This window comes from Panthera onca, chromosome E2, assembly GCF_046562875.1.
Source record: "Panthera onca isolate mPanOnc1 chromosome E2, mPanOnc1 haplotype 2, whole genome shotgun sequence".
In the NCBI taxonomy this organism is placed as follows: Eukaryota; Metazoa; Chordata; class Mammalia; order Carnivora; family Felidae; genus Panthera; species Panthera onca.
In genome coordinates, this window is record NC_138353.1 from 16,691,685 (window position 1) to 16,719,558 (window position 27,874).

General features: G+C 42.6%; 1 protein-coding gene and 1 long non-coding RNA gene across 11 annotated transcripts in view; one reads left to right on the top strand and one right to left on the bottom strand.

The window, feature by feature from the left end:
* LOC132691052 (uncharacterized) overlaps positions 1 to 16,084 on the bottom strand; it is a 34,040-nt gene extending 17,956 nt beyond the window's left edge. For 3 of the 6 annotated variants that reach the window (XR_013552567.2, XR_014136192.1, XR_013552564.1), the window contains exons 1-3: positions 15,985 to 16,084; positions 8,506 to 8,833; positions 8,303 to 8,399 (exon numbers count right to left, since the gene is read on the bottom strand). This is a non-coding gene — a long non-coding RNA (uncharacterized LOC132691052). Of the gene's footprint in view, positions 1 to 8,282; positions 8,400 to 8,505; positions 8,834 to 15,984 lie in introns of all 6 variants that reach the window. The other 3 variants (XR_014136191.1, XR_013552563.1, XR_014136193.1) reach the window with 2 other exon arrangements.
* Positions 16,085 to 16,313: 229 nt separating this feature from the next.
* ZNF793 (zinc finger protein 793) overlaps positions 16,314 to 27,874 on the top strand; it is a 28,349-nt gene continuing 16,788 nt past the window's right edge. For 3 of the 5 annotated variants that reach the window (XM_078439068.2, XM_078439069.2, XM_078439072.2), the window contains exons 1-2: positions 16,314 to 16,425; positions 17,601 to 17,742. In XM_078439068.2, coding sequence (XP_078295194.1) covers positions 17,702 to 17,742 — 41 coding nt within the window. In that variant the 5' untranslated portion in view covers positions 16,314 to 16,425; positions 17,601 to 17,701. Of the gene's footprint in view, positions 16,426 to 17,600; positions 17,743 to 27,258; positions 27,369 to 27,874 lie in introns of all 5 variants that reach the window. The other 2 variants (XM_078439070.2, XM_078439071.2) reach the window with 1 other exon arrangement.

Genomic DNA, 27,874 nt, shown 5'->3' on the forward strand with positions numbered 1-27,874 from the left:
AGATAACAAAATGCTATTTTCGTAGCATTTTCAGATGCTATGAAACAAATCAACTATAAGAAAAAAATTCAGAAAGCCCCCAAATACTTGGAAGTTAAAGAACATCCTACTAAAGAATGAATGGGTTAACCAGGAAATTAAAGAAGAAATTTAGAATTATCAAACTCAACACTCAAAAAAAACCCCAAATAATCCAGTGAAGAAATGGGCAGAACACATGAACACTTTTCCAAAGAAGACATCCAGAGGGCTAACAGATACATGAAATGATGGTCAACATCACTCATCATCAGGGAATACAAATCAAAACCACAATGAGATACCACCTCATACTGGTCAGAATGGCTAAAATTAACAACTCAGGAAACAATAGCTATTGGTGAGGATGTGGAGAAAGGGGAACCCTATTATGCTTTTGGTGGGAATGCAAACTGGTGCAGCCACTCTGGAAAACAGTGTGGAGAGTCCTCAAAAAGTTAAAAATAGAACTACTCTACAACTCAGCAATTGCACTACTAGGTATTTATCCAAAAGACTTAAAAAATTGCTAATTCGAAGGGGCACATGCACCCTAATGTTTTTAGCGGTGTTATTATCAACAATAGCCAAATTATGGAAAAAGCCCAAATGTCCATTGACTGACAAATGGATAAAAAAGATGTGGTAGATATATACAATGGAATATTACTCGGCCATCAAAAAGAATGAAATCTTGGCATTTGCAACAACATGGATGGAACTATAATGTATTATGTATGCTAAGCGAAATAAGTCAGTCAGAGAAAGACAAATATCATATGATTTCACTCACATGTGGAATTTAAGAAACACAACAGATGAACACAGGGGAAGGGAAGGAAAAATAAGATAAAAACAGAGAGGGAGGTAAACCATAAGACACTCTTAATTATAGCAACAAACTGAGGGTTGCTGGAGGGGAGGTGGGTAGGGGGTAGGGCTAAATGGGCAGTGGGCATTAAAGAGGGCACTTGTTGGGATGAGCACTGGGTGTTATATGGAAGTGATGAATCACTGGGTTCTACTCCTGAAACCAATATTACACTGTATGTTAACTAATTTGAATTAAATAAATTAATTAAAAAATATAAAGAAGCTCACTTGAGCATTGGTATCAGAGTCTTTCTTAAAACTCCATGGATGATTGTCTGTATGTTGCCTACTAAATAAAAATATTGCCTATGTTTACAGCCCCTCTGGATGTTGACAGTTATGTGACCAAAAGCCTAGACCCTGAATCACATTGTTAGTGTGACCCAAAGCCTCTATGTAAATTAGTTGTTATTATTTGGCTTGGCCTAAGGCCTGTACTCCAAATAACCTTGTTAATCCCTGCCTAACACAGAGCCGCTCGTAAACAAAGACATTTACCAGGCAAAATATTCCAAAGAGGTAAAAATAAGTAGGAGCTAAGGAGAAAAAAAAATACCTCTTTCTAGGTAAACTTGAACACTTTACTACCAAACCACCATTCTAGAAATGACAAAACAGTTCTACAGAGAATTTCAGTGAATGGCCCAAGTGCCCACAGATGGCAAATGACCAAGTTAGAATTAAGACCCAGAATAAAATTCCAGAGTCAGACTATTAACCATCAAGTTGTGCTATCTCCCAAAGGCACATAAGAGTTTCATCTGACACAAACTGACACAGTTAAATTTCAAAGGCTTCAACACAGTTCTCATTACTATATTCTCTTAATCTAAAGTCCTCTGTTACAGGAGTGCCTGGGTGGCTCAATTGGGCAAGCCTCTGACTTGGTTTTGGCTCAGGTCATGATCTCACAGTTTCGTGAGTTCGAGCCCCATGTTGGGCTCTATGCTGGCAGCATAGAGCCTGCTTGGGATTCTCTCTCCCTCTCTCTCTCTCTGCCCCTTCCCCACTTGTGCTGTTTCTGTCTCTCTCAAAATAAATAAATAAACTTTAAAAAGTGAAATAGGGGGCACCTGGGTGGCTTAGTTGTTTAAGCAATTAACTTTGGCTCAGGTCATGATCTCACAGTTTGTGAGCTTGAGCCCTGTGTCGGGCTCTGTGCTGACAGCTCAGAGCCTGGAGCCTACTTCAGATTCTATGTCTCCCCCTCTCTCTACCCCTCCCCTGCTCAGGCTCTGTGTCTGTCTCTCATTAATAAATAAACGTTAAAAAAAAGTGAAAATAAAATTCTATGTTAAAAAATAGTTAATACCTATGCCTGACATTCTCTTAGTGCAAGTTCTGCTCACCTAATGGCTAGAACCAATACCTTCTACCTTGCTTTGTTTTAAAAATACATCTTTCAAGATCAACTATAAATAGAATCTAATTCTATCTAAGCTTAATTCTTCCCCCAGCAGATAATATGTAAAATAAAGGTTTACTATTTCCTACAGAGAAAGAAACTCCACTAAAATGTGGACAAACCAAGACTTACCAAATGCCTATGTATATACTAGGTCGGAGGAAAAGGGGCATTGGGAAGGGTCTGAATTCACCAATGCTCTCTCACTGCCATGGGCTGCCATCAATCAATGAAAATAAAAGGCCCATGAACATGTCTATCAGGGAAAACATACATGGAGAAGGAAAGCACATGTAAGAAAAAAATCAAGTGAAAAATAAACAGCATGTGTAATAACTTGCAAGGAAAAATCTCTGTGAAGACAGAAGGCCATGAAAGACTTGCCAAATGAATATGGCCACAGCAGGTAGGCCACGGGAACTCACTGGGCAGGCAAATCCCACCCTCTTCTGTGGACCTCAGCATTCATGCAGGCCCAAGCTGTGCTTTCCTGCTTTCTATGGCACTCATCTTAGGAGAAATACACGAGGGGACAATAAAGTCATCAGGAGACTAGACACCAGGGCCAGAAGTAACTCAGGCCCTCCCCTGAGTCTACAGATGCACCACAGGACTTATTTGCTTTGTCAAGGGGAGGCTGACTGTCCTTGACAGAGGGAGGTCAAGAATCCGTCAGCGGCCAGCCACTGAGGAAAGAGCCCTGGGTCCTGGAATGCTTCTGGGAAGCACCATCCCCCCTGTCCAAGGAGGCAGGTGCTAAGCAACTGGTGTGCCCCACCAGGGAGGGAGCCCCTCCACAGCTGGGCCTATGTACACTAGGGAAGAGGGTGTTTTTCCGGGGGGTGGGGGGCAGTGGGGTTGCAGACCTGCAGAAAGGGATTCCTGAAAGGCACTGGGAGAGGCAAAAGCTCCGATGTGTGGTGCCAGGGCATGGGACTCCTCCACCCACATCTAGGTCTCAGGGAAAATGGATTTTCAGGTGACAAGGCTATGGGATCTTTACTACCTCACTCACCAGATATCATCCCCACCCCACCTGGCCTTACATCAGATCCCATTCCTACCCGCTCCATTTGGATTTCGGTCCATAGTGTATGCAGTCTGTAGTGTCTGCATCTGGCCATCAAATCTGGCCGGCATGGCCGTAGTGGCGGCCACGGCTGTGGTCCAGAGGCCCATGATCTAGGGGAACCGAGGAGAGTAAAGCAGGCTCACCCTCCCCACTTCCCGGGTTACACCCTCCTCTTTCACCCCCTCCCCACCGGCCACAACGCTCCAGGAGCCCAGCAACTCGGGGTTGAGGCCCGCCCTCCAACTGCACAAGTGCGGGCAACAGATATTGCCAGCTTCACCAGGAACCACCACCATTCCTAAACGAAGGGCGGAAACTGTAGGGGGGCGGGGGCGCCCTCTGGCGGTAGTGTTGGACAGGCTGAGACACAGGCTGTGGCTGTCCTCTGTCTTCTAGTGGGTCCAGCGGATGGAAAGAAGGGAGGGAGGGAGGAAAGAAGAGAGGGAGCGAGGGAGGGCCAAGCTAGACTGACCAAGCAGGATGAGAACAGTAGCGTTGGTATCCCTTCCCTTGCGAGTGTGCCTGGGATGATTCTGGAAGGGGTCTGCCCTCTGACCCTGAGATGGGACTGCCCCTGTGTGCTTCCGGGCCAATTTGCTCCCTCGCAGGCTTCAGTTACTGGAGCCAGAGCCAGCCGGAAGCCAATGAGCTGCCCAGTGTGGGTGGAGGGATGGGACTTGTCATCTAGGCCTAGGGATGCTTACAGTCCCCATTCTTCCTAGTGACCTTGTAGCTGTTTTTGCTGTGTTTGGCTGTGTAGCTGAGTGTGATTTTTTTCCTCCTCGTTTGTCCTCGGTTTTCTTAAGGTGTGCCTGACCTGGCGATGGCTTCAGACCAGCAGTTGTAGGAAGCCCCTCTCCATCCTAAAAGGCACCTTTCCAAACACAAGAATACAAAAAGACCTGCTCAGGAATGCCTTTTAGACTTTGAGGAAAGAGGTCAAAGAAGGTGCTCTTCACTCTTTAAGGCCCCACCTCACCCCACTTCCCAAAATTCATATATCTCACCTAACCATTGTGCCATGATCCACAGGAGGCAAGTCACATTAGGAGGGTATGATCCACTCCGTGGCTGACTTGATGGCAAATTTACCACTGATCCACTTCCAGCATTTCATCTTCTGGCTTCCACTCCTTACTGGGAAGCCGGTCCCCGTTTGAGTTTGGGGGAGTAGAAGTGGAGGTGGGAGGGGTGTTTTCCAGAGGAGCGTTGCTACTTGGAATGTGCTTTTCTTTTCTTTTTTTTTTTTCTTTTCTTTTTTTTCCCCACCCACTGCAATCTTGTCTGATTTGGGGTTGGCACCAGCCATGTTTCTTCTTGTGGTCCTGGATATGAAATTCTTGATTGTGAGCCTTCCGGGGCTTCTTCTTGCTGCCCAAGCATGGCTTGGGGTCACTGTCAGTCTTGCAGTATCCAAATACTGCCTCAGACATACACTTTCTTCCTCCATCTTCCCTTGCTGGATCCCAATTCTACACCTATTCAACTTGATCTTTCTGTTCTCTGTGCCTGTGTTTGCTCCTCAGCAATTTCCATTATTCTCTCCTCCTCCTATAGGGGACGTGTTATATTCCAGCGAGTTCATTTTTCCTTCTGAAACTATTCTGCTGAGGTCATCACATATTTTTTGTATGTCATGGGCAAAACTTTTTTTTTCTTTTCTCCTGGTTTTTGTGTTGTTATTGAACTCCTAGAAGAGATTTCATTTCCTGTCCAGCCTGAGCATTTCTCTTCTGTGACTGAATCTATGTCCCTACCTCCCCTGCCACTACCAAGGAACTGTCTTTGAGCATAATTCACATCAAACAAAATGCACTGCCTTTCCATTTGGTGTCTGACAACATTTGGCAGATGTCCTTGGAGGTGGTTTGCTGCTGTCACCAGAACCTCAAACACTGGAGGGGATGGAACCCAGAAAGCCTCTGAGGAAACTATGAGTGAAAAATCACTGGGGACTAGAAGAAACCGCTTCTTTTTCCTCAGGGTTCTCTAGAGAACTGCTAGAAGCCCTTTGTGGGTATCAGCACCATGGAGGTGCTGATGTCCCGACATGCAGGATTCCAGTCAGTGGTGGCCTCTAGTGGTGTATGCCTGAACTGAGACTCAGACACAGCCCCGATCCAAGTCCACACTCCAGGCAGGCATCTTACCCTCAAGCTCTCCTGAACCAGAGTCAGCTCTAAGACTCACACATAGTGTCTTGCCCCAAAACAAAGTCAGGCAGGCCAATCTCCAAACGTACGTCATTCTTTGTATGGTGTTGGATTCTTTCTCTCTTCAAAAACCACTGTCTCTCACCCCTAACACTGCACCCCCAGACACAGCCAACCGCCACACTGGACTGTATTCCTGACTGAAACAAGTGGCTCCAACCAGGCCCAGTCTGTCAACCGGGGTCTGGAGAGGACATCAAAGGTACCAACCAGGCCTACTTTTCCTCCTCCACAAAATACTGTCTCCCATCACAGTTCGAGACTTTCCCTCCAGGAGGAGGAAAAATCCTTGTAAAGACAAAGGGCCATGAAAGACTTGCTAAATAAATGTGGCCACACTAGGTGGCCACATAGGGATTGGGAAACCCACTGGACAGGCAAATCCCATTCCCTTCTCTGGACCTCAGCCTTCAGGTAGGCCAAGCTATTGTTTCCAGGGGCACTGGTCTTGGGACTAGAGAATAAGAAAGGTATCAGGAGACTAGATGCCCCAGACTACAGGAATTCAGACCAAGCCCTCCTCTGAGGCTACAGATATGAGGCAGAGGGACAGGAGCTCCACAGGACTTGCCAGCTTTGTCAAAGGGAGGCTGGCTGTTCCTGACACTGAGGTCAAGAATATGTCAGGAGGATAGCCACTGAAGAAAGAGCCTGGATTCTGGAAGACCTATGGGAAGCATTATTGCCCTTTCTCTCCTCCTCTGTGGTCCATGTTATATTCCAGGGAGTTCACTTTTCCTTCTGCTACGTCCACTTGTTCTTAAACCTGTCTGCTCAGGCCATTTCTTTTGTTGTTTTCAGTTGTGAGCATCTTTTTCTCATTTCCTTGGTTTATTTTCTTGTTTGTAAACTCATAAAAGAGATTCCATTCCCTGTCCAGTTGACCACTGCTTTTCTGTGTCTTTCACTTATGACTGACTTTATATTTGTACTTCCCCTGTATCAGTAAACTGTCTTTCACTCAGAATTTCATTCAAACATAATTCACTCAAACAAAGCACACTGCTACTCCTTTAAGTGTATGATGATTTTTTACAAACATAGAGGTGGAGTGCTGCCATAATGGAAGCTCCAACACAGGGAAGGGGCAGAACCTGGAAAGCCTTTCAGGTAACTCTTTGCAAAAGCCACAGAGCCAGGAAGAAAACATTTCTTTCCCATTGTGTTCCTTTCCACAGTGGTTATAACCACTTCATCCCCCAACCACCATTGTCAGGGCGCACAACCCCTGACACAATTTTTTGAAGTTAGTAGCCCACATGTCTAATAGCGGTATAGATCTCAGCTAGGAGTCCATCTCAGCTAGAATCAAAGTGCGGACATCAGGCTGTTAGGCAAGCTATCCATACTGTATCTTTCCATGAAGCACATCAGGCTGTCATTGCCCAGAAACCAACTCAGGTGGGGAAACTTCAACTCATACTTTGTCCTCACTACAATTTTAACTATCTTGTCTCCATAAAGCCCTGCCTCTTAATCCAAACTAACCATCAAAAGCCATCAATGGGACTTGGCAAAGCAAAATCCTGGTCATATCACACCTGAGAAAAGCAGGTCCTACCTTGCCTAATTTTTGAAACCAGGTCACTGGAGAAGATGGAAGATAAATTCTCAACTGGTTCCATATAGTCTTCAATTCTTCCTCCACTAAATACTGTCCAATATCATGGCTTTCCCACTTCTCTCCAAGAGGAAGAAAACTCTTGTACAGGTAGAAAGCTGAGGAGGATTTTTTTAAGTGAAGAGGTTGATAATAGGCAAGTGGGAGAGGGACACTATGTAGGGTGTTCCATCAGGAACCCTTAGTGACAGACAGCACCTTGTACTCTGGGGAAAGGTAAGCCCTGAGAATCTTATCTGGCAGAGTGTGCCTGGGGAAGGAAAAGGTATGTCTGTGATAAAAACCAGAGAACTCTTGGAAAACCAGAAAGCACCTGGAGCATCTTCTGTCTTCCAGGAAGACAAACACTCTATTTTTCAGGAACTGCCTTTTAAGTTTACAGAACTATGCCTTCCTGTTTGGAGAGGTTCTCAAGGAATTCAGACCAAGGCCTCCTGTGGCCCCCTCCATTAGTTTGTACATTCAGGGCAAAGGGAGAATGGCACCAGATAGCTGACCTATCTTTTAAAGGAAAGTCCAGCCAGTCCCTGTCACATGGGGCAAGACTCTCCCAGGAGGACAACTACTTTGGAAAGAGCCCTGGCTCCAGGAAGGCCTCTTGGAGGATTTGCTCCTGTGGAAGAAGTAAGGTGCCTGCTAGCCCACCCATATTTACATCCAACTCAGGAGGTAGCACCCTCAATAGCCAGGTCCAGTTATCTGAAAGGAATTGGGGTAAGGAATTGGTGATATAAGACAGGGCAGGTGCAGCATTTCCAGGAAAGTGCTCTAAGAGGCATGGCCCCCCTCGGTAGAAGTTTTAGAATTGGCCCTGTGGAGGTGCTGGCCCACCAAGGTGCCCAAGTCAGGAGATAGCACTCTCCATGACCAGTCCCAAGTACAGCTAAAAGAGGTGGGGTGGTTCCACTATTTCTAGGAATGTGCTCAAAGAGTCAGTAACCCCTGGAGTTTGAGGCCAGGATTGGGGTCCTTTTTCAATGTCTGAAGGAGGTACTGGTCTCACAATACCTATGAGTGTCTATTTACAATAGACACTATCACTTAGGGACTTGGACTTTCATATCCCTGCCCCCAACCTACCAGCCACATTCCCTCCATACCAGTCTGAAGAGGTGGCAAGGGGAGCCTAGGATGTGCGGTAGGATCCTTGTCTCAAGTCTTCATTGAATGTGTGAATGTGATTGTCCCTGAAGAAGTCTGCCAGAGATATGAATGAATGAATGAATGAATGAATGAATAAATAAAGCAAAACAAAACAAAACAAAACAAAAACAAAGAATATAAACATAACAAGAATACTCACTGTCAACTCACTTTCATATTATAGAAGAGGTACAACAATGGGCCATGTACAGTCTTTATAACATCTCACAAGCCCTCTTGCTCTAAAGGGAACCACATAACTAATTGTAGATATTTTGAGAACAGGAACTTCACGGTGGTACAACATTATAAACTGAGCTGCAGATTTTAATGGAGATTCTGCCATTTTCCCACTAATGTCTTTTTTTCTGATCCAGGATCTGCTTTACATTCAGTTGTTATTTCCCCTTAGCCTTTGCCACCTTCCACGTTTTCTCAATCTTTTCTTGTCTTTGAGGATCCTGATGCATGTTTATTTTGTGTAAGTCCTAGGAAGAAACAAAATCAAAATGAAATTCATAGAATTCTGTTATCATTGAAATAATTTTTTCTCATCAACATATATGTTTCTTCTGGGATATATGCTATTGTTATAAATTTCTCTGTTGATATTTTCTTTGTACAAAATAACTTTTGGTTTCACTATGCTTTACATACAATGGGATCATTCATTCTTAGCTCTTGGCCTTTTCATTCCTGTTGTCTAGTGATGTTATCTGCATTCTATTTTTCTTTCACTTTAAAATGATATCCAATTGCTTATCTCTTTGCTTTTTCTTGGTGGAATGGTTGCTCCTTTGAAAGCCCTTTTTTTTCTCTGGAAGGTTCTACGGTTTTGTTTTTTACTTTCATCAAATCTTCTCTTATGGTGATATCTACATGGCTCAGTTGGTTAAGCATCCAGCTTGGCTCAGGTCATGATCTTATGGTTTGTGAGTTCAAGCCTGGTGTTGATCTCTGTGCTGACAGCTCAGAGCCTGGAGCCTGCTCTGGATTCTGTGTCTCCCTCTTTCTGCCCCTCCCCTGCTCACAATCTGTCTCATGCTAAACTAAAGCCACATCGATAGTCCAAAACTACTCTGTTTAGACGGATCTGCTTACACAGTTGACCCTTGAACAATATGGGGGTGTTAGGGGTGCTGACCCCCCCATCAGAGTTGAAAATCTGTTTATAACTTAATTCCCCAAAACTTAACTACTAATGGTATACCATTGACTGAAAGCCTTAACAATAACATAAACAGTCAAACAACACATATTTTGTATATGTATTATATACTATATTTTTAGAATAAAGTAAGCTAGAGAAAAGAAAATGTTATTAAGACAATTATAATAAAGAGAAAATACATTTGCATTACTTCACTGTGTTTATCGGGAAAAAAATCCACAGATCAGTGGACCATGCGGTCAAACATATTCTGTTCAAGGGTCAACCATACTGTCTACTGGGTTGTTTTTTTTTTTTAATGTTTATTCATTTTTGAGAGAGAGAGAGAGAGACAGAGCATGAGCAGGGGACGTGCAGAGAGAGGGATACACAGAATCCAAAGCAGACTCCAGCCTCTGAGCTGTCAGCATACAGCCCAATACAGGTTTGAACCCACGGACCATGAGATCATGACCTTAGCTGAATTCAGATGCTTAACCGACTGAGCCACCCAGGCACCCCTCTACTCTTTCTGCTAGGTCTCGCTCATGTGGTTCTGTTCCCTTGCATGACTTGTTATCTATGACAGCTTGCTGGTCATTATCCCTAAAAAGTTATTTGTGGAGGCAGAAGCATAAGGTTGGTATGCCCACCTGCAGTGTGGACTCTCATTCATCTTGCCAGGTATTAGCCAGCCCAAGTCAAATCAAATTTGAGGTTCCTTAATTGATTTAGGTTGTGAGTCCATAATTTCCCACATCTAGTAAACTTGAAAAGAAAGAAAAATAGAACTTTGCCCCAGGAAAAGCAAATGAGGATTGCTGGGAATGGATCCCAATCATTGGTATTTTTTAAGTTTCTGAGTGACTTTAAGATTTAGCTAGAATTCAGAAGCACTGGACTTAAGAGAAAGGCAGAGCATAGGGGGCAAGTTGTAAAAGAAGAACATCTTTAGATTTAAACATTATATCTAAACATGATCTTCAGTCATGGTCCCTCATACATGGCACTGACCATAAGCTAAAGATAAGAATTTACAGTTTTTTCTTTTTTTCACAAAAATATTTACAAAAACAGAGAGAAAAGATTAATCACTATGTACTCATTATCCAGATTTAAGTTCTCAGTATTTTGCCAATTTTGCATTAAGAAAAGTTATTTTAAAAAACTAGGAAATAAGGAAACATTACTATGTCATCCTGTGTGACTCTTCAAAGTCATACCAGAGCATGGTCCAAAAACCCACCCAAGGTTGGGACACCTGGCTGGCTCCGTCAGTTAAGCGTCCGAATTCGGCTCAGGTCATGATCTCACTGCTGGTGAGTTGGAGTCCCATGTCAGGCTCTGTGCTAACAGCTCAGAGCCTGGAGCCTGCTTTGGATTCTGTGTCCCCATCTCTCTCTGCCCCTCCCCAACTCGTGCTCGCTCACGCTCTCTGTCTCTCTCTAAAAAATAAACATTAAAAAAAAATTTTTTTTTAAATAAAAGTTGACCCAAGGTCTAATAAGCCATTCTAGTGAAGGTTTTCTAAATTTAGCACTGTTCACATTTTTGGCCAGATAATCCTTTGTTGTGGAAGGTTGTCTTCTGCATTGTAGAATGGTTGGGGGCATCCATCCCTGGCTTTTACCCACCATGTGCTAGTTGCATTCTGCCCATCCTTCCCCTCCCACCCCCCCAGATGGTGACAACCAAAACTGTCTCCAGACATTGCCAAATGTACCCTGGGGATTAAAATTGCACAGTTTGAGGGTGCCTGGGTGGCTCAGTAGGTTAAGCGTCTGACTTTGGCTCACGTCATGATCTCACAGTTGGTGGGTTTGAGCCCCATGTTGGGCTTTGTGCTGACAGCTCAGGGCCTGGAGCCCGCTTTGGATTCTGTGTCTCCCTCTCTCTCTGCCCATCCCCCGCTCATGTTCTGTCTCTCTCTCTCTCAAAAATAAATAAAAATGTTTTAAAAAATTAAAAAAAAAATAAAATTGCACCAGTTTGAGATCCTACTACTCTAGTGTAATATAGGTGTGATTGGCTTTTTACTAATTAGGACTCAGACTATGCATATGCATAGCTAGGTATTCACTTGCAAAAAACTGATGCATTTCATCTATTAGTCTATTACAGATGCAAATTGATTTTTTACAGAAAAGATAACCTTAAAGGTTTGGTTTTTATTGCCCTGTAGGACATGAAATAGTTTTGTATGTAAATTTGCAATCTTATTCCAAGAGTCTTTCTTCCACTAACTTGGCTCCAGCAGAGCAATGATTGTTCCATCATGCAGGACAAGAGGAAAATGCTAATAATCCTCTCTGATCTGAAAGAAAAATCTCACAAGTTTAAGGACGTCTTTAAGAAATCCAAAGACATCAATTATAGTATTTTTACCACAGCATCAGTTATCTATTGCTGTATAACAAATTACTCCCAAACTCAACAGCTTAAAACAAACATTTAGTATCTCACACGGTTTCTGAAAGTCAACAATACGGGAGCTGCTGGTTAGAGTGCTGAGTCTCTCATGCAGTTGCAGTCAATCTGTTATTGGCAAGGCCTGCAGCATGTCAAGGTTTGACCAGGGCTGCAGGATCTGCTCCCAAGATGACCCACTTGGATGGGGAGGGTATCAGTTCCTCCCTGGCTGTTGGCAGATTTCAGTTCCTTGCTACCTGGGCCTCTACATAGGCTGTGTCAGCGTCCTCATGACATGACAACTAACTTCTCCCAGAGTAAATTATTTGAGAGAGAGCAAGAGAGAGAGAGAGAGAGAGAGAGAGAGAGAGAGAAGAGAGCGAGTGAGCACACCTTGAAGACAGAAGAGGTATCATTTATAATTTAATCTTAGCAGTGGTGTGCCATCACTTCTACTGTATTTTATTAGCCTCCTAGACCAGCCCTGGTCCAATGTGGAAGGGGACTACACAAAGGTGTTAATGGCAACAGGTAGCCATTTTGGGGGTCAGCTGTTACACCAGTTAGTATGATGACCAATTGGAATTATGTTTTTTTAAAAAGCTATTTTCATAAGACAAGGTAACCATTCCTAAAGATTCCAATGTCTATGATAGGTAGAGCACTGCTTTGGGTGCTATGAAATGAATCCTGTCAGTATGATGCAGGCAGGCTGGGTCTGAAGACTCAGGACGGTTCCACAGGACCAGCCAAGAGGGTCCTTGGCTTTATGCAGGAGAGAAATCTAATGAGAGCTGGAGAAAGTGAAGACAGAGTTTACTGAAAAGTGTGAGTGACAGAGAATAGCAGACAGAGTGTCTGGGAGACTCAGGAAGGAAAAGAGAATGAGTCTCATCATCACTTGTGGTTAAGTGTTTATATTGGAAAGGGGTTTAGAGTACTCAGTTTCTTTCAGGAATCCAGGGTAGGATCCAATCAAAGGCAAGAGTTTGGTGAACAATAGGTGTTATTCTGAAAATCACCAATGGTAGGGGGTGTTGATGCCAGGGTCAGCAGAGGTTTGTTTGAAGCTATGTCCTGGAACATGTTTGGGATCTGGCTCTTATTGGATATCATCAGGTGTTTGGGGCGCAGGACAAAACTCAGAGAATGATTAGCTTTCTTGCTTCCCCCTTGAAGTGGGAACATAGCCTCTTTGGCTTATTCACAGGCAAAATATAGAACCTGAGTAAACAGGGGTGCCTGGGTGGCTCAGTCGGCTAACCAGTCTGATTCTGGATTTCAGCTCAGGTCATAATCTGAGATTGGGCTCCATGCTGACAGCACAGGGTCTGTTGGGATTTTCTCTCCTCTCTCTCTGTTTGGTTCCCTCTCTCTCTCTCTCTCTCTCTCTCTCTCAAAATAAATAAATAAATAAACATTAAAAAGAAAAGAAGAGGTACCTGGGTGGCTTAGTCTGTTAAGTGTCTGACTTCAGCTCAAGTCATGATCCTGCAGTTCGTGAGTTCAAATCCCACATCGGTCTCTGCACTGGCAGTGCAGAGACTGCTTGGGATTCTCTCTCTCTGCCTCTCTCTTGCTTGCACTCTCTCTCTCTCAAAGTAAATAAATAAACTTAAGAAGAAGAAGAAGATGATTAGTAAATGGGGCCTAACAGAAACTCTGCCTACACATTCTGCATACAGTTCCTACAGACTCTGCCTGAGACCTTGCCCATGAGACAGGCTAGAAGTGCTAGAGTTTTAAGGCCCTTGTAGTAGCACCCAAAAATGAGGACTGAGAAATGATGTACAAATATCTCAGCTTCAGTGGCCCTTGAACGAGACAACTTGTATCTACACTGTCTTCCAGAGTTCCCCACAGCACTGAGCTCCCATTGTTCACAGGGATAATCCCCTCATTGATACACTCTGTATTGGGTTCCACTCCTCCTTTGTCACTTCCCTAGCCCCTACCTGCCAAAAAAACTGCCCACACTCACATCCTTGTCTCAGGTCAGCATCCGGGGCAGGCCACTGTTAGAAAGAAAACCACAAGCCCTAAATCGTGTCATTTATCTAAGCCTCCAAACCAGGGCTTACTACTACCTAACTTAACTGTAGTTTCAACCTCCCGTAGAAACGTAAGTCTTAATTGATGAAGGAGCATGAGGCAGACTGAAGGATAAAGTACAAGCTAGCACCCCCACCCCCACCCTAGGTGGGATCTGTGTGATATTCCTTGGACACTCCTGGTTCACCCAAGAACAAAGGAAGGGGTTTAAGTGCTTGCCATGGTAATGGGGGAAACTAAGGCAAATGAAAAATTAAATTCCCTTTCTGCTTACAGCCCATTGACAAGTCCTTGAGACAGGCAGAGTGACCTCCCTCTATGAGCTCAGCTGCCTCAAGGATGACTCTTTTCTGGGGGCAAAAGAGATCCCGGCTTAACATTGTCCACTTCCTTTATCTCAACTGACCCAGGATATATGCTGGCAATCATGCTCCAAGTTTATGGTCCCCGATACGCATCTGAAGGGTCTCATGACTTAGGTTTTATTAAACAGTGATAAATGATGTTTCCCTAGCAACAGTTAGCCCCTCAAGGTCCTGGAAACCTTGCTTCCAAAATCCCTTAGAGACATACTCTATCCCTGACCTCCTCCCAACCTGAGGTTAATATAATGAGTTACTTGTCACAACCCCTGTACAGCTCTTCGTGCCCATGGGTCCTGTCCCATGCTTTAATAAAATCACCTTTTTGCACCAAAGATGTCTTCAAGAATTCTTTTTTGGCCCTCGGGTCCAGACCCCACCATCACCCCAAAACTTCATCATTAACCAGTAATCAGGAATTTTCTGATTAGCACCAATGAGGTAAACTGTTACTTGGGCCCTCTCCATCCCCCTAAAATGAAATTATGTTAGTTAGGGATTAGCTCATCAGGGACCACAGTGAGAAATTAAATAAACTATCCTGTTTCTCAGCATGTTTGTTTTTCAGCTTTATGAGTCCTTGAGAACTTCCCTGTTCCTGGAAACCCACCAAAGTTATTCAATTGAGCAGATGTCTGGGAACAAAAAAAAATCATAAATGTTCCTGGGAAATTGGAGTTCAGCAAACCCCTGTTAAGTTATGCTTGAACAATTTTTATAAAGGTTTTCTCAGTTCCTGTGACCACTTCTTAATTGCAAGAATAGCCTACCAAAAGGTTGCCGCTAGCAGTATAAATTGGTCCTGAAGTTTGTGTTAGAGACAGAACTTTGTGGACTATCTCTGTCTCCGTACTACCTGCAAATAGTAAAATCCATTTGCTCAAACCGAAAGACATGGGTCAATCGTTTGGCTGATGCACCCAAGCTAGGTGCCCTTTGTGTTCAGTGACAAACCTGGTGATCCATATGGGTCAGTTATCCACCTAAAAAGACTCCCTGCTCTTCCACCTAAAGGAAGGTGACCTTGCCTGGAACAATCCTTTCTTTTGCTAATAACTTTCTTGCCCCTTTCCCACATCGCCCCATCTTCCTATAAAAGCTTTCCATTTTGTACAACTTCGGGGAGCTCCTTTTGACTTGCTAGATGGGATGTGGCCTGATTCATGAATCGTTCAATAAACTCAACTAGATGTTCAAATTTACCCACCTGAATTTTTATTTTGTAACACTACTTAAGACAAAGTCCCTGTATATCTGGCCCAGCATTAACACAAGGCAGGGAATTATGTCTCTTTAAATTTTTTTTATTTCCTATGGGATCTCTCATATCAGCAGCAAAAACATAGAGTGCTAAAAGTCTTAATTATCATTTATTTAAAATAGTTGAAATCCTAAAAAAAAAAAAAAAAAGTCCCTGCTTCCAACATTTTCTTTCGGTAAGAGCCAATAGCTTCTTACTCGCCCTCTCCCATGGCTCCGCTCTCACCGGAGTTCTCGACCCTTCCTCCGGTGGCCTCAGTGTCCCCAAGGGAAGAGCTTCTTAGCTGCTCTCCAACTCCAAGAGCCGTTCGAAGAGAAGTTTCACCTTTTTGGGGGGAGCTCCTCCTATAAGGCGGCCCCGCCCATTACACGTAAGAAACAGTATAAATGTACGAGGCCATCTTACCTCAGCGCCTGCCCTGCTGGAGACAAAGAAAGCTCAGCTTCGCCTCCATATTGGTCACAGCCGGTTTGGGCTTCTGAGATGCTAAAAGCAGCCGGGACGTCTGTGTTTGCAGCCCCAGGAGCACTTGTTTCTCCCAGCCCTAAAACAGCTTAACCCTCTGGTCTAACAAAGGGCCTAATCACTACTGTACGGCACAGATTTAAACATGGCTGCCTCCAACAAGGTGTCAAGAGGGAGCGGCCATCAGGCCTTCTGTTAAAGTTCAGAAACCCAGAATCCTGTTCGCTTGGAAGGTTGCCAGGTGGAGGCCGACAGCCTCAAAGTCGCGACTGAGTCTGCGCACTGGCCACTCGGGATGGGAAGAGATTATACTGCGGTGAGGCGGCGTGGTACGAAGATCAATTTCGGGTTATGGGCGCGGATCCAGGAAAAATGGGAAAGGTCAGTATGAGAAACAGTCAAAATTAAAGACTTCTGTAGGATAGTGATCGGACGACTACGGTGGCCCTTATGGGTCAGTCATGGGTGCCCGTAAGGGTCAGTGACGAGCTTACTGAAGAGGTTAAGTGATTGGACTTGTGAACCTCGTGGGGGTCTGTGGGGCGGGAGGAGGTTTGTAGGAGTCAGTGGCAGTGTCTGTGAAGATGGATTAGAAGTATGTGGGAATCAATAAAGGAGGGTTCTCGATTTCTTGATTGGCACAGTGAGTGGGGATCAGTTTACAGTGGTCTTTAGGGGTCTGGAGCCAAGTGGGTGCTTCTTAGAGCGCAATGATCGGAAGCCTGAGAGGGTCCGTGATTGGAGGTTCTGAGTTCTGTTTGGGTACCTGGAAGTGATGATTGTGGAAACTTTGAGGTTAACTGATGAGAAGGGTTAATGGGGACCAAGGTTTAGAGAAATGCTTTCGGCCATCAGTGATTGACACTTCCTTTAGATCATCGATGGGAGGAATCTGAGGGTATTAGTGATTGAACTTTTGTAAATCAAGGAATGGAGAACATACGGATCAGTGGGGGGTCAGCGAATGGGACTGTCAGTAATTGTGGGGGGGAGGTGGGTCTGTTGGGGTCAGCGATTGATATTCAGTCATTGGGGTATCATTGGAGATCAGTGTGGGTTCGTGATTGGTGATCTGTGTAATTCTCTGTTGGGCAATCAGAATGGATCAGTGAGCTTTGTAGTCACTGGCTAGCGGTCTCTGATGGTCATTTTTGGACATCCGGGAATATCAGTGACTACAAGATCCTTTGTTGTAGATTGGGGCGCCATATATGTCTGTGATTAGGAAGCTTAATGGATGTTAAGAAGGATTGGGAAATTTAGAGGTTGTGGATGGGAGAGTTAAGGATTTGAGTCTGCAGTCCTGCATAATGGGAGCACACTTCAACCCCTGTGACTCTCTCCAGCTGATGAGCAGTCAGTTCAGTTCAGTCTCTCCCAAAAGCCCACATCAAAACTCTGCAACCTCCTTCCCCTTTTTATTGTCCCAGCGTTAAAGATAGTGCTTTCAAAGGACCAAGTGTTAAACTTATCTAAAGTAATATGTTATTAAGGATGTGTCTTCTATTGCTTTTGCCAAGCATTTAGTGCATATTTCTTTTAATGTTTCCTTTAAGGTCCTTTCTGGCAACAGTAATGATGTATCTGTCTGTGACAGCATCCCAAGAATGAGTCTGGTTTCTGGAAATCTATTCTGACTCCATGGCAGCTAGGATGGATGTGTCTTTGCCTGTGGTTAAAAAACAAAGAATTTACTGAGTAAGTATCTAAACTGATCTTGTAAAAGATTTTGCCAAAGGAACAAACTTTGAGAGTGTTTGGAAAATACTTTTATCTAGGCTTAACTTAAAAATGTTGTTAACACACACATACCAAAAAAAAAAGTAATTATGTGAGGTGATGGAAGTGTTAACACTATTGTGGCAATTATTTTGCAATATATACATATATCAAGTCATGGCATTGTACACTTTAAACTTCTACAATATTATATGTCCCATACCTCAGTAAGGTTGAGGAAAAAACAAAAATAAATAAATAAATAATATAAGGAAAAGAAACTGGATCTGGAAGTTACTGTGTTCTAAGAATCTTCTTGCCTTGTTCTGTATTTTTTAGGCATGACACATTTGACCTCCTTGAATCTGTTCCTTATAATATCCTGGCAGAATAATTCAGTAAAGATAAAACCACAAAATCAAAACTTGAAGCTATTTTTAGAAACTGCTCTTCATTGAAATTAAAGTCAAACTAATGCTAATTAAGATGGGCCAAGATAAGATTACAAATAAAACGGATATAAGATTTTGACCATTAGCTTAATGAAGGGGTAAAATGCCAAAACAGTATTTTGTTTTTTAAAATATTATATCCAATCCTCATGTAGTCCTCAGACAAAGCACAATAACTGTAACATTTTCTGAAACAAAGGAAGCTGAAAGGTAAGGCAGTTAAATATCTGTCGGAAGCCATGCACATCAGGCTTTAGTTTTTAGAGCAGATAGTCTCTGTTTTCAGTTGCACAGAATCAAAGACAGGTAGTTGTTTTGATGCAGAAGTCATGAGCTTAGATAAGGAGTTAGGGCATTTTCTTTTTCTTGTGCTATTTTCCTTTGACACCTACACTGTATTTAGTGCCAGGTTGGGGAGCAAATAATTTTTTTTTAATGTTTTTATTTTATTTTATCTTATTTTATTTGAGAGAGCGAGAGAGCATACACACTCCAGCGAGAGAGCATACACACTCCAGCAAGGGAGAGGGGCAAAGAGGAAGAGAGAGAGAGGTGTGGGAGAGAGAGAATCTTAAGCAGGCTCAACTCTCAGCCCAGAGCCTGACCTGAGGCTGGATCCCATGACTCTGGGATCATGACCTAAGCCAAAGTCAGGAATCAGATGCTCAATCAGATGCCACCCAGGAGCACCATCTTTTTTTTAAACGTTTTACTGAGATATAAGATACATACAGAAATATACAGAAATATACAGCTCAATGAATTACCACAAAGGGAAAACCCTGGGGTAATGTACTCAGGTCAGAAAACAATGTTGTAGCACCCTGAAAGCTTCCATAATACCCTTTCCCTGTTACACCCTGCCAAGGGGAAACCATTCTCCCAGCTTCTAACGTTACTGATTAATGTTGTCTGTTTTGAACCCTAATTAGAACATTCAGGGCATCTGGGTGGCTCAGTCCGTTAAGCGTCCGACCTTGGTTTCAGTTCAGGTCCTAATCTCAGGGTGGTGAGTTCAGGCCCCGCATTGGCATGGAGCCTACTTAAAAAAAAGAGGAGGGGGAACACTCATACCAGGGGGGTAGGAAGAAAGAGGAAGTATGTAGCTATGTGTGAAGGTTTTTTAAGTATGAATACAAATTATTTCATTTTATTTGTACCTCAGACATTTTTCCAGATAATTAAATAGGCTTTTTTAAAACCTGGTATAACATACATACAGGTGGTATAACTTGGTATAACATACAGGTGGTATAACTTGGTATAACATACATACAGGTATAACATACATACAGTGAAGTATGCTTATCCTAAGGGTATAGCTCGGTGAATTTCTACATTGAGGAAAATCATGTAAATTCAACCAAGATCAACATAGACATCATCTCTCGCACCCTGAAGCCTTTTGTATCAGTCAGTACCCATTGCCACTGCTGGGTCTAATATCATGGATTAATTTTGCCTATTTTTGAACTTGACTTAAATAGAGTCATAGAAATAATCTGAAGGCAAAACATTCATACCATGGGAAGTTTTGTCCAAAACTCTGAAACCAAGGGACGCCTGGGTGGTTCAGTCCTACTTCAGCTCAGGTCATGATCTCGCAGTTTGTGCGTTCAAGCCCTGCGTTGGGCTCTGTGCTGATAGCTCAGAGCCTGGAGCCTGCTTTGGATTCTGTGTCTCCGTCTCCCTCAGCCCTTCCCCCGCTCAAGCTCTGTCTCTCTCTCTCTCTCAAAATAAATAAAATATTAAAAAAAATTTTTTAATCTTTTATTTATTTTTAAGACAGAGAGACAGAGCATGAGTGGGGATGGGGCAGAGAGAGAGGGAGACACAGAATGTGAAGCAGGCTCCAGGCTCTGAGCTGTCAGCACAGAGCCCGACACGGGGCTCGAACTCGCGAACTGTGAGATCATGACCTGGGCCAAAGTTGGATGCTCAACCGACTGAGCCCCCCGGGCGCCCCTAAAATATTGTTTTAAAAATTAAAAAAAACAAAAACAAAACTCTTTGGTTTCTCATCTACAGCCCTGGCTTGGCCATTTGAGATTGCCTGTTTTCTGTTAAGTCTCTCTGGAAGCCAAAATTATGCACAGTGAAATGGACCCTATGGGTTTAGAGTAGATGTGAAATAAGGGTCCCATTAATGAAGTTAACAAGTTGAGGATGGCTCTTTGTAGATATTCGGAGGGGTCCAGAGCCCCCTGGTCAAAATCTCTTATTAACCTTTGGAGACTGACCTTTGCTTGCAAAGACCTGAATAAGGTAGCTTGAAAGAGTCTCTTCAGGGGCTACCTGCCCTGAGGCTCAGCAAATATAGGATACTCTGCAAGGAGTCTTTTTCAGTGAACCTAGAAGATCTGATGGATTCATTCTGGGCAGAGGAGAAGCCTCTGTCCCTCCCATCCAACCTGACTTAACCTGGGAAAACAGCTAACCTCCTTCTTTGACTCACAGGTCTCTCCATCTTGCTTGCCTTTCCACAAACATAAGGGATTTTTGTTTTGTTTTTAAATAATTTTAGAGTTAAGAAAGTTGCAAGAATAGTACAGAAGTCTTATTACACCCTTCACCCAGATTCTGCAGTAGTTAATATTTTCCTATATGTGTAAATAATTTCATTTTCTTGCTATATATGTATATATATGTAGATTTTGATTTTTTTTTCTGAACCATTTGGTAGTTGCAGACATGATGGTCCTTACCCCTATGTGTATTTCCTTATATGACCATAATATAATTATTGAAAACAGTGAAGTTAACATTGAAACAGTATTATTATTATTATTATGGTGTTAGTATTATAATCTACAGACCTTATTTAGATTTTTTTAAGTTGTCCCAATAATGTCCTTTATAGCAATTCTTTTTTCTGGTTCAGGATTCAAATTCACGATTACATGTTGCATTTAGTTGTCATGTCTCTTTAGACTATGTTAAAATTGGAATATTTTCTCAGTTGCTTTTTGCTTCTTTTGACCTTGACATTTTGAGGAGTACAGCCAATTATTTTTATAAGGTGTTCTTCAATTTAAGTTTTTCTGATTCTTCTTCATGATTAAAATCATGTAGGGGCATCTGGGTGGCTCAGTTGGTTAAGTGTCCAACTCTTGACTTCAACTCTGGTCATGATCTCATGGTTCGTGGGTTTGAACACTGCACTGGGCTCTGCACTGACAGTGTGGACTGCTTGGGATTCTGTCTCTCTCTCTCTCTCTCTTTGCCCCTCATCTGCTCTCTCACGCTCTCTCTCTCTCTCTCAAAATAAACTTTAAAAAAATCATGTATATTTTTTAAACATTTTCTTAATGTTTATTTTTGAGAGAGAGAGAGAGAGAGAGAGAGCATAAGTAGGGAAGGGGCAGAGAGAGGAGAGACAGAATCCGAAGCAGGCTCCATCCAGGCTCTGAGCTGTCTACACAGAGCCCAGCATGGGGCTGGAACTCACAAACCACAAGATCATGACTTGAAATGAAGTTGGCCACTTAACCAACTGAGCCACCCAGGCACCCCGAATCATGTATATTTCTGACAGGAATACCACAGAAATGATATTGTGTCCTCAATGTGCCATGTGTCACGAGAGGCATGATGTTGGTGTGTCGCATTGCTGGTAATGTTAACTTTGATCACTTGGTTAAGGTATGACCACCATGGCCCTCCACTTAGTATCTTAGGGGGAAATATTTTGAGACCATGTTAAATAATTTCAAATTTTCATTCACTTAGTATTAGTATCCGTTAATGATTTTTTTTTTTTTGAAAGAGAGAAAGAGAGTAGGGGAGGGGCAGAGGGAGAAGGAGAGAGAATCTTAAGCAGTCTCCACAGCCAGCTCGGAGCCCAACACGGAGCCCAGTGCCACAACGGTGAGATCATGACCTGAGCAGAAATCAAGAGACTGACACTTAACTGACTGAGCCACCAAGGTGCCCCTCCATTAGTGATTTTTGCCTGAATCAACTACTATTATTGTGGTTGTCATATGATAATTTTCTAATTGTACTGTTACTTCTACATATATTAGTTGAAGCTTTCCTTATTCCCCTATGTATTTATCGGTAAAAATATAATAGTGTGGCCTAGTTACATATAATAAAATACGAACTGTACATCAGAAACTTGCAAAGCTGTTTGAAATGTTGAGTTATACCATTAGCCAGAGCTCCGATCTTCTTAATTGCAAAGAAAACATCTTGGGAGATTGACTTCTTGTAGAGAAAGAGTTGTCAGCTCATGTGACAAAATGACCCACACAGACAGGAAACTGCTAGGGTCCCACTCTGGGCCAGGTAGATTTCCATCATGCTCCCACAATGAGGGATTGGGAGCTGGAGAAGGAAAAGAAACATCCTGTCAGAAATATGATAGAATTGTCAAAACCTGATGAAATGATCCATGTGTATTATAAAATCTAAGTCATGGTTTCATTTATTCTGTGACAGTAAATCTTACTGTATTTTTTAAAAATCAAGATTGAAAAGGTCAGATAAGATAATGGGGGATAGTGTCTTCAATTGATTTATACCAAACTGTGGATAGTTTTCTTTTTTTTTTTTTAATTTTTTTTTTTTTTTTTTTTTTTTTTTGAGAGAGAGAAAGAGCACAAGTGGGGGAGGAGCAGAGAGAGAGAGGGAGATACAGAATCAGAAGCAGGCACCAGGCTCTGAGGTGTCAGTACAGAGCCTGATGGAGGGCTTGAACCCATGAACTGTAAGATCATGATCTGAGCTGAAGTCGGACGCTTAACCGACTGAGCCACCCAGGTGCCCCTTTATTTTCTGTCTTAATTAAACATTTAATTGAGAGTGTTAGAAGGTATATATGAGAAGTAGAAGGAATCAATAATAAATAAATAAAAGGGGAAATTAATGAGTTAAAGAAAAAAGGGGAAACTAATAAATCTAATTTTTAAAAAATTGATAATATAGATAAACCATTAGCAAACCTTATCAAATCAGGAGGAATGAACAGGTAAACAAATAAGAATGCAAAAAATAGAATAATCATATTATTAAAAAGTATTTTTGTAAAACTTAACTAATATATTTCAAAGCTAGGATGCAGAACATTATTTTCTAGGACTATATGGCTGTATAAAACTTCAATACAAAGAGAAAGAAAACTAAAAGATCAAGAGCTAAAGTTTCAAATATTCAGAAAGATTCCTGCACACCACTTCCTGCCATCCCCTATTTCTTTTTTTAGTGTTTGTTTATTTTTGAGAGAGTGAGAGTGAGCAGAGGAGGGGCAGAGAGAGAGGAAGACAGAATCCCAAGTAGGCTTCAAGCTGTCAGCACAGAGCCCAATGCAGAGCTCAAACCCATGAACCATGAGATCATGACCTGAACTGAAACCAACAGTTGGACGATTGACTGAGCCACCCAGGGGCCCCATCATCCCCTATTTCTCAAAAAATAAACAAAAAACAAGTCAACTATCAGACTTGGATGGTCCAGTTGGAGATTTCTTATAGAGCCTTGAAGTCACTTCAAGTAGCATATAATTTTTCAAATAGTTAAACTCTCCAAGATAATTTATAAAGGAGGGAAGCATTACCACCTCTTTTTATAAAGACATCATTGTTGCATTGATTACAAAAACTGGAAAAGGTGGCATTGCAAAAGAAAATCATAGACCAACTTTGTGACTATATATGCAAAATCCTAAAAAACAAAAATTGAATAAATTAACAATACATTCAAATAATAATGCATTCTGAGAGCAAAGAAATTCATCCTAAAGGTGCAAGGTAAATTCGATGTTTAAAGGATTTGTTAATGAATTTTACCATATTAGTAAGTCAAAGGAAAAATACCATACAGTCCTGATAGATGCTAAAAAATGATAGATGATGATAAATAGATGATAGATAATAAAAAAGAATTTGATAAAGTTCAACATTTGTTCTGGATTTCTTTAAAATTTTTTTCTTTTAATGTTTATTTTTGAGAGAGAGAGAAAGCACCAGAGCACGAGTGGGGAGGGGCAGAGAGAGAGGGAGACACAGAATCCAATCTGAAGCAGGCTCCAGTCTCCGAGCTGTCAGCGCAGAGCTTGATGCAGGGCTTGAACCCACAAACCATGAGATGAGCTGAAGTCGGACACTCAACTGACTGAGCCATCCAGGTACCCCTGGATTTTTTTTTAAATAGTAAAGTAAGACTGTTTTGATATGTTTTAAACACGATAAGACCTTCTTTATGTCAAATTGAAACTCAGTATCCAATTTACTGGCATTCAAGTGAGCAGCCTGTCCCTAATGTAATTTTACCTTTTAGAGTATAGTGAGTGCAGTAATCAAAGAGTGAGGGAAGAGGTATAACACATTTAGAAAAGAGAAGAAAAAACTGTTAAGTATTTGTGGATGAAATAATTACATACCTCCCCCCCCAATACACATACAAAGCTCAAGATGATTCATTCCAAACTATTACAGATATTAAGAAAGTTCAGTGGGGCGCCTGGGTGGCTCAGTCGGTTGAGCATCCGACTTCAGCTCAGGTCATGATCTCGCGGTCCGTGAGTTCGAGCCCCGTGTCGGGCTCTATGCTGGCAGCTCAGAGCCTGGAGCCTGCTTCGGATTCTGTGTCTCCCTCTCTCTCTGTCCCTCTCCCACTCATGCTTGCTCTCTCTCTCTCTCCCTGCAAAAATAAACTAAAAAAAAAAATATTAAAAAGAAAGTTCAGTAAGGTGGCTGTTTTAAAATGAGTATAGGAAAATAAATTGATGACTTTTCAATTTCAGTTAGTAATTATGAGGATGAAAACATGCCATTTAGAATAGGAACCTGAAACACAATTGGCTACCTAGCAATAAATATAAAAAGAGAATTGGAGTACCTACATGAAGCAAAGTATAAAAATGTTTTGAAATGTAAGGGAAGTCTTGATTAAATGGAGAAATCTTGATCTTGGATTGAAAGGCTCAATATTTTTCAAAATTGTGTACATTTTCTTATATGAATGGGCAAATTTAAATTGTACGACATCAAGCAAAATCTAAGGAGAGATTTTTTTTTTTTTTTAGTGTAGTAGAATAATTCTACATTATATACTGAACATGATACATTTGAGAATAGCCAGGATATTTTTTTTAAGTAGGCTCCATGCCCAGTGTAGGGTTTGAACTCACAACTTTGAGATCAAGAGTCGCAAGCTCTCCTGACTAAGCCAGTCAGGCACCCTTAGCCCGGATATTTCTTTTTGTTTGTTTGTTTGTTTTTTCCATTTTATTTATTTTGAGAGAGAGAGAGAGCCCGAGCTGGGGGGAGGGGCAGAGGGAGAGAGAGGAAGAATCCCAGGCAGGCTTCATGCTGAGAGTGGAGCCTGATGCAGCACTGGATCACAGGACCCTGGGATCATGACCTGAGTCAAAGTCAAGAGTCGGACACTCAACTGAGCCACCCAGGTGCCCCAAGGATATTTCTGAAAAATAAGTAATGTGAGGCAGCCTACCAAAGTTTTAAAACATCTTATAGAACTTGAAGAGTATAAAGCTGTGACCTGAGAAGAGCTAGTTGAGGGAAAGGATACTGAGTTCATGAGAGATCTCTGATCTATCTGATTTAAAATTGATGCCTGAGAGCATCCAAATGATGGTAAATATATAGTAAAACATGGCTTTTGAGTTCAAATGTTAGGGACTGGTGATACAGATGTGTGAGACAGATTCATGTAGGTAAGGAAGAAAAGATGACTGCTGTGCTTCTGTTGGGGGACTCTCGGGGAGCCACCTACCCCCCTTCATTGACGATGCAGTGGGGAGACTGACTGCATGTTGGTACCACTTACCAAGATTGACTCTTTATCAAGAAAGAGAGTGATTGACTTTGCCTTCCCCCAGTGTTGCTCAGTTTGGGGGAGAACTTGAGGCTGAGGGAGGAGGGGAACCTTGTTTTTCACATTTCCTTCCTTGGAGCATGTGGCACTGTGGCTTTGTCTGCTGTACTAGGGGTATGCAGACAAGCCCTTTAGTAGAAAAATGATCTGCCTTTTTTTTAAAAAACATTTATTTATTTTTGAGAGACAGAGAGAGCACAAGTGGGGAGAGGCAGAGAGAAGAAACAGAATTCAGAGCAGGCTCCAGGCTCTGAGCTGTCAGCACAGAGCCCGATGCAGGGCTCGAACCCGTGAACCACAAGATCATGACTTGAGCCAAAGTCAGACACTTAACTGACTGAGCCACCCAGGCGCCCCGAAAAATAATCTGCTTTTTAGTGAAAAACAAAATTTCTAAATAATTTTACCTTATTGTTGAAAGAAGTTAGAAAACAACGTCTCTTTAATTTCACCATGTGCACCCAATTACTGTTTCCTGCCCTTCTTATTTTAGTCTGTGTGATACTATGATTTGTAAGCAGAAATATATTTTTGGTCTTTCAGTGCATTTCTGGCACAGATCTCCTGAAACCCTTGGAATTTCCTAAGTGATAAGGATAAAAGTGTTAGTCATAATTCAGCCCCTTTCAACCATACCTGAATTTTGTATTAAATGAGGTAACTTATAGAAAGCCTCTACAGATGGGCTTTTAAAAATTATTTTTATTGGGGCGTGTGGGTGGCTCAGTTGGCTAAGTGTCCAACGTCTCGCAGTTCACGAGTTCAAGCCCTGCATCGGGCTCTGTGCTGACAGCTCAGAGCCTGGAGCCTGCTTCAGATTCTGTGTCTTTCTCTCTCTCTCTGCCCCTCCTCCGCTCACGTTCTGTCTCTCCCTTTCAAAAATAAATAAACATTAAAATAAAAATTATTTTTATCATTTATCATTCCTGTTTTCACAGATAAATAAACTGAGCCCCAGGCAGGTAAATTATTTGGCCTAGATTCCCCCCAGTCAGTTAGAGGAATTGCTTGGTTCAGTCTTCTGTCTGATGATTCCAAAGCTCACAGTCTTTCCAGAAGTTCCCCCTACCCCACACCCACAGCAGAGCCATCACTCAGCTATGTCTCCTGCATAGTCCTCCGCAGACTTCTTCCTCTTGAGCCTCAGAGAGTATTGAGGAGGGACTGGTGGATGACTCTTACCTTGAGGTCTGTTTATCTTCAGGTTACCTGAGTCCCCTGTATACCTGTGGGTCCCACCACTTCGCTGACAGCAGGGCTCCACAGGACCTTGGTCAAGTCTACAGAAGGCCCTGCCTGGGGCTACAGCTGAGGGTGAGTTACTGTTGAGAGATGGAGCTGTGAGGGACTAGCAGGCCAGGTAGAAGATCCTCTGGATCCAGAGAGGGGATCTTGGGAAAAGAATCTCTTCTGAAGGAGGAACGTAGGGTCCGAGACCTCTTGCCAGAGCAAAGACTCCTAAGTAGCAGGAAATAGCATCATCCCTTAGCCAGAAGCTGAGCAAGACTCAACTTGGCATCATTCCTTCCAGAGACCCTCCATGGCTCAGGGTAGGGAAAGGGTTGGTTCCAAGATTCAGAGAGACCGAAGTGAAGGGGAAAGCAGAGAAGGTCAAGTGTGATAGGCGTGTTCTCTTAAGGGAAGGAGACCTCGGTCCAACATAGTGCATTTTGCCATCTTGTAGTATGGGATGTGGTCAACCCATTCCCTTACTCTTACTGGCAGTTTCTGGACTCTAGGTTGCTCCCTTATCATTTTTGCCACCTTACCTGGCCTCTGGGAATATGGGGAATTCATTCCATCCTGACAAGGGGCAGAAA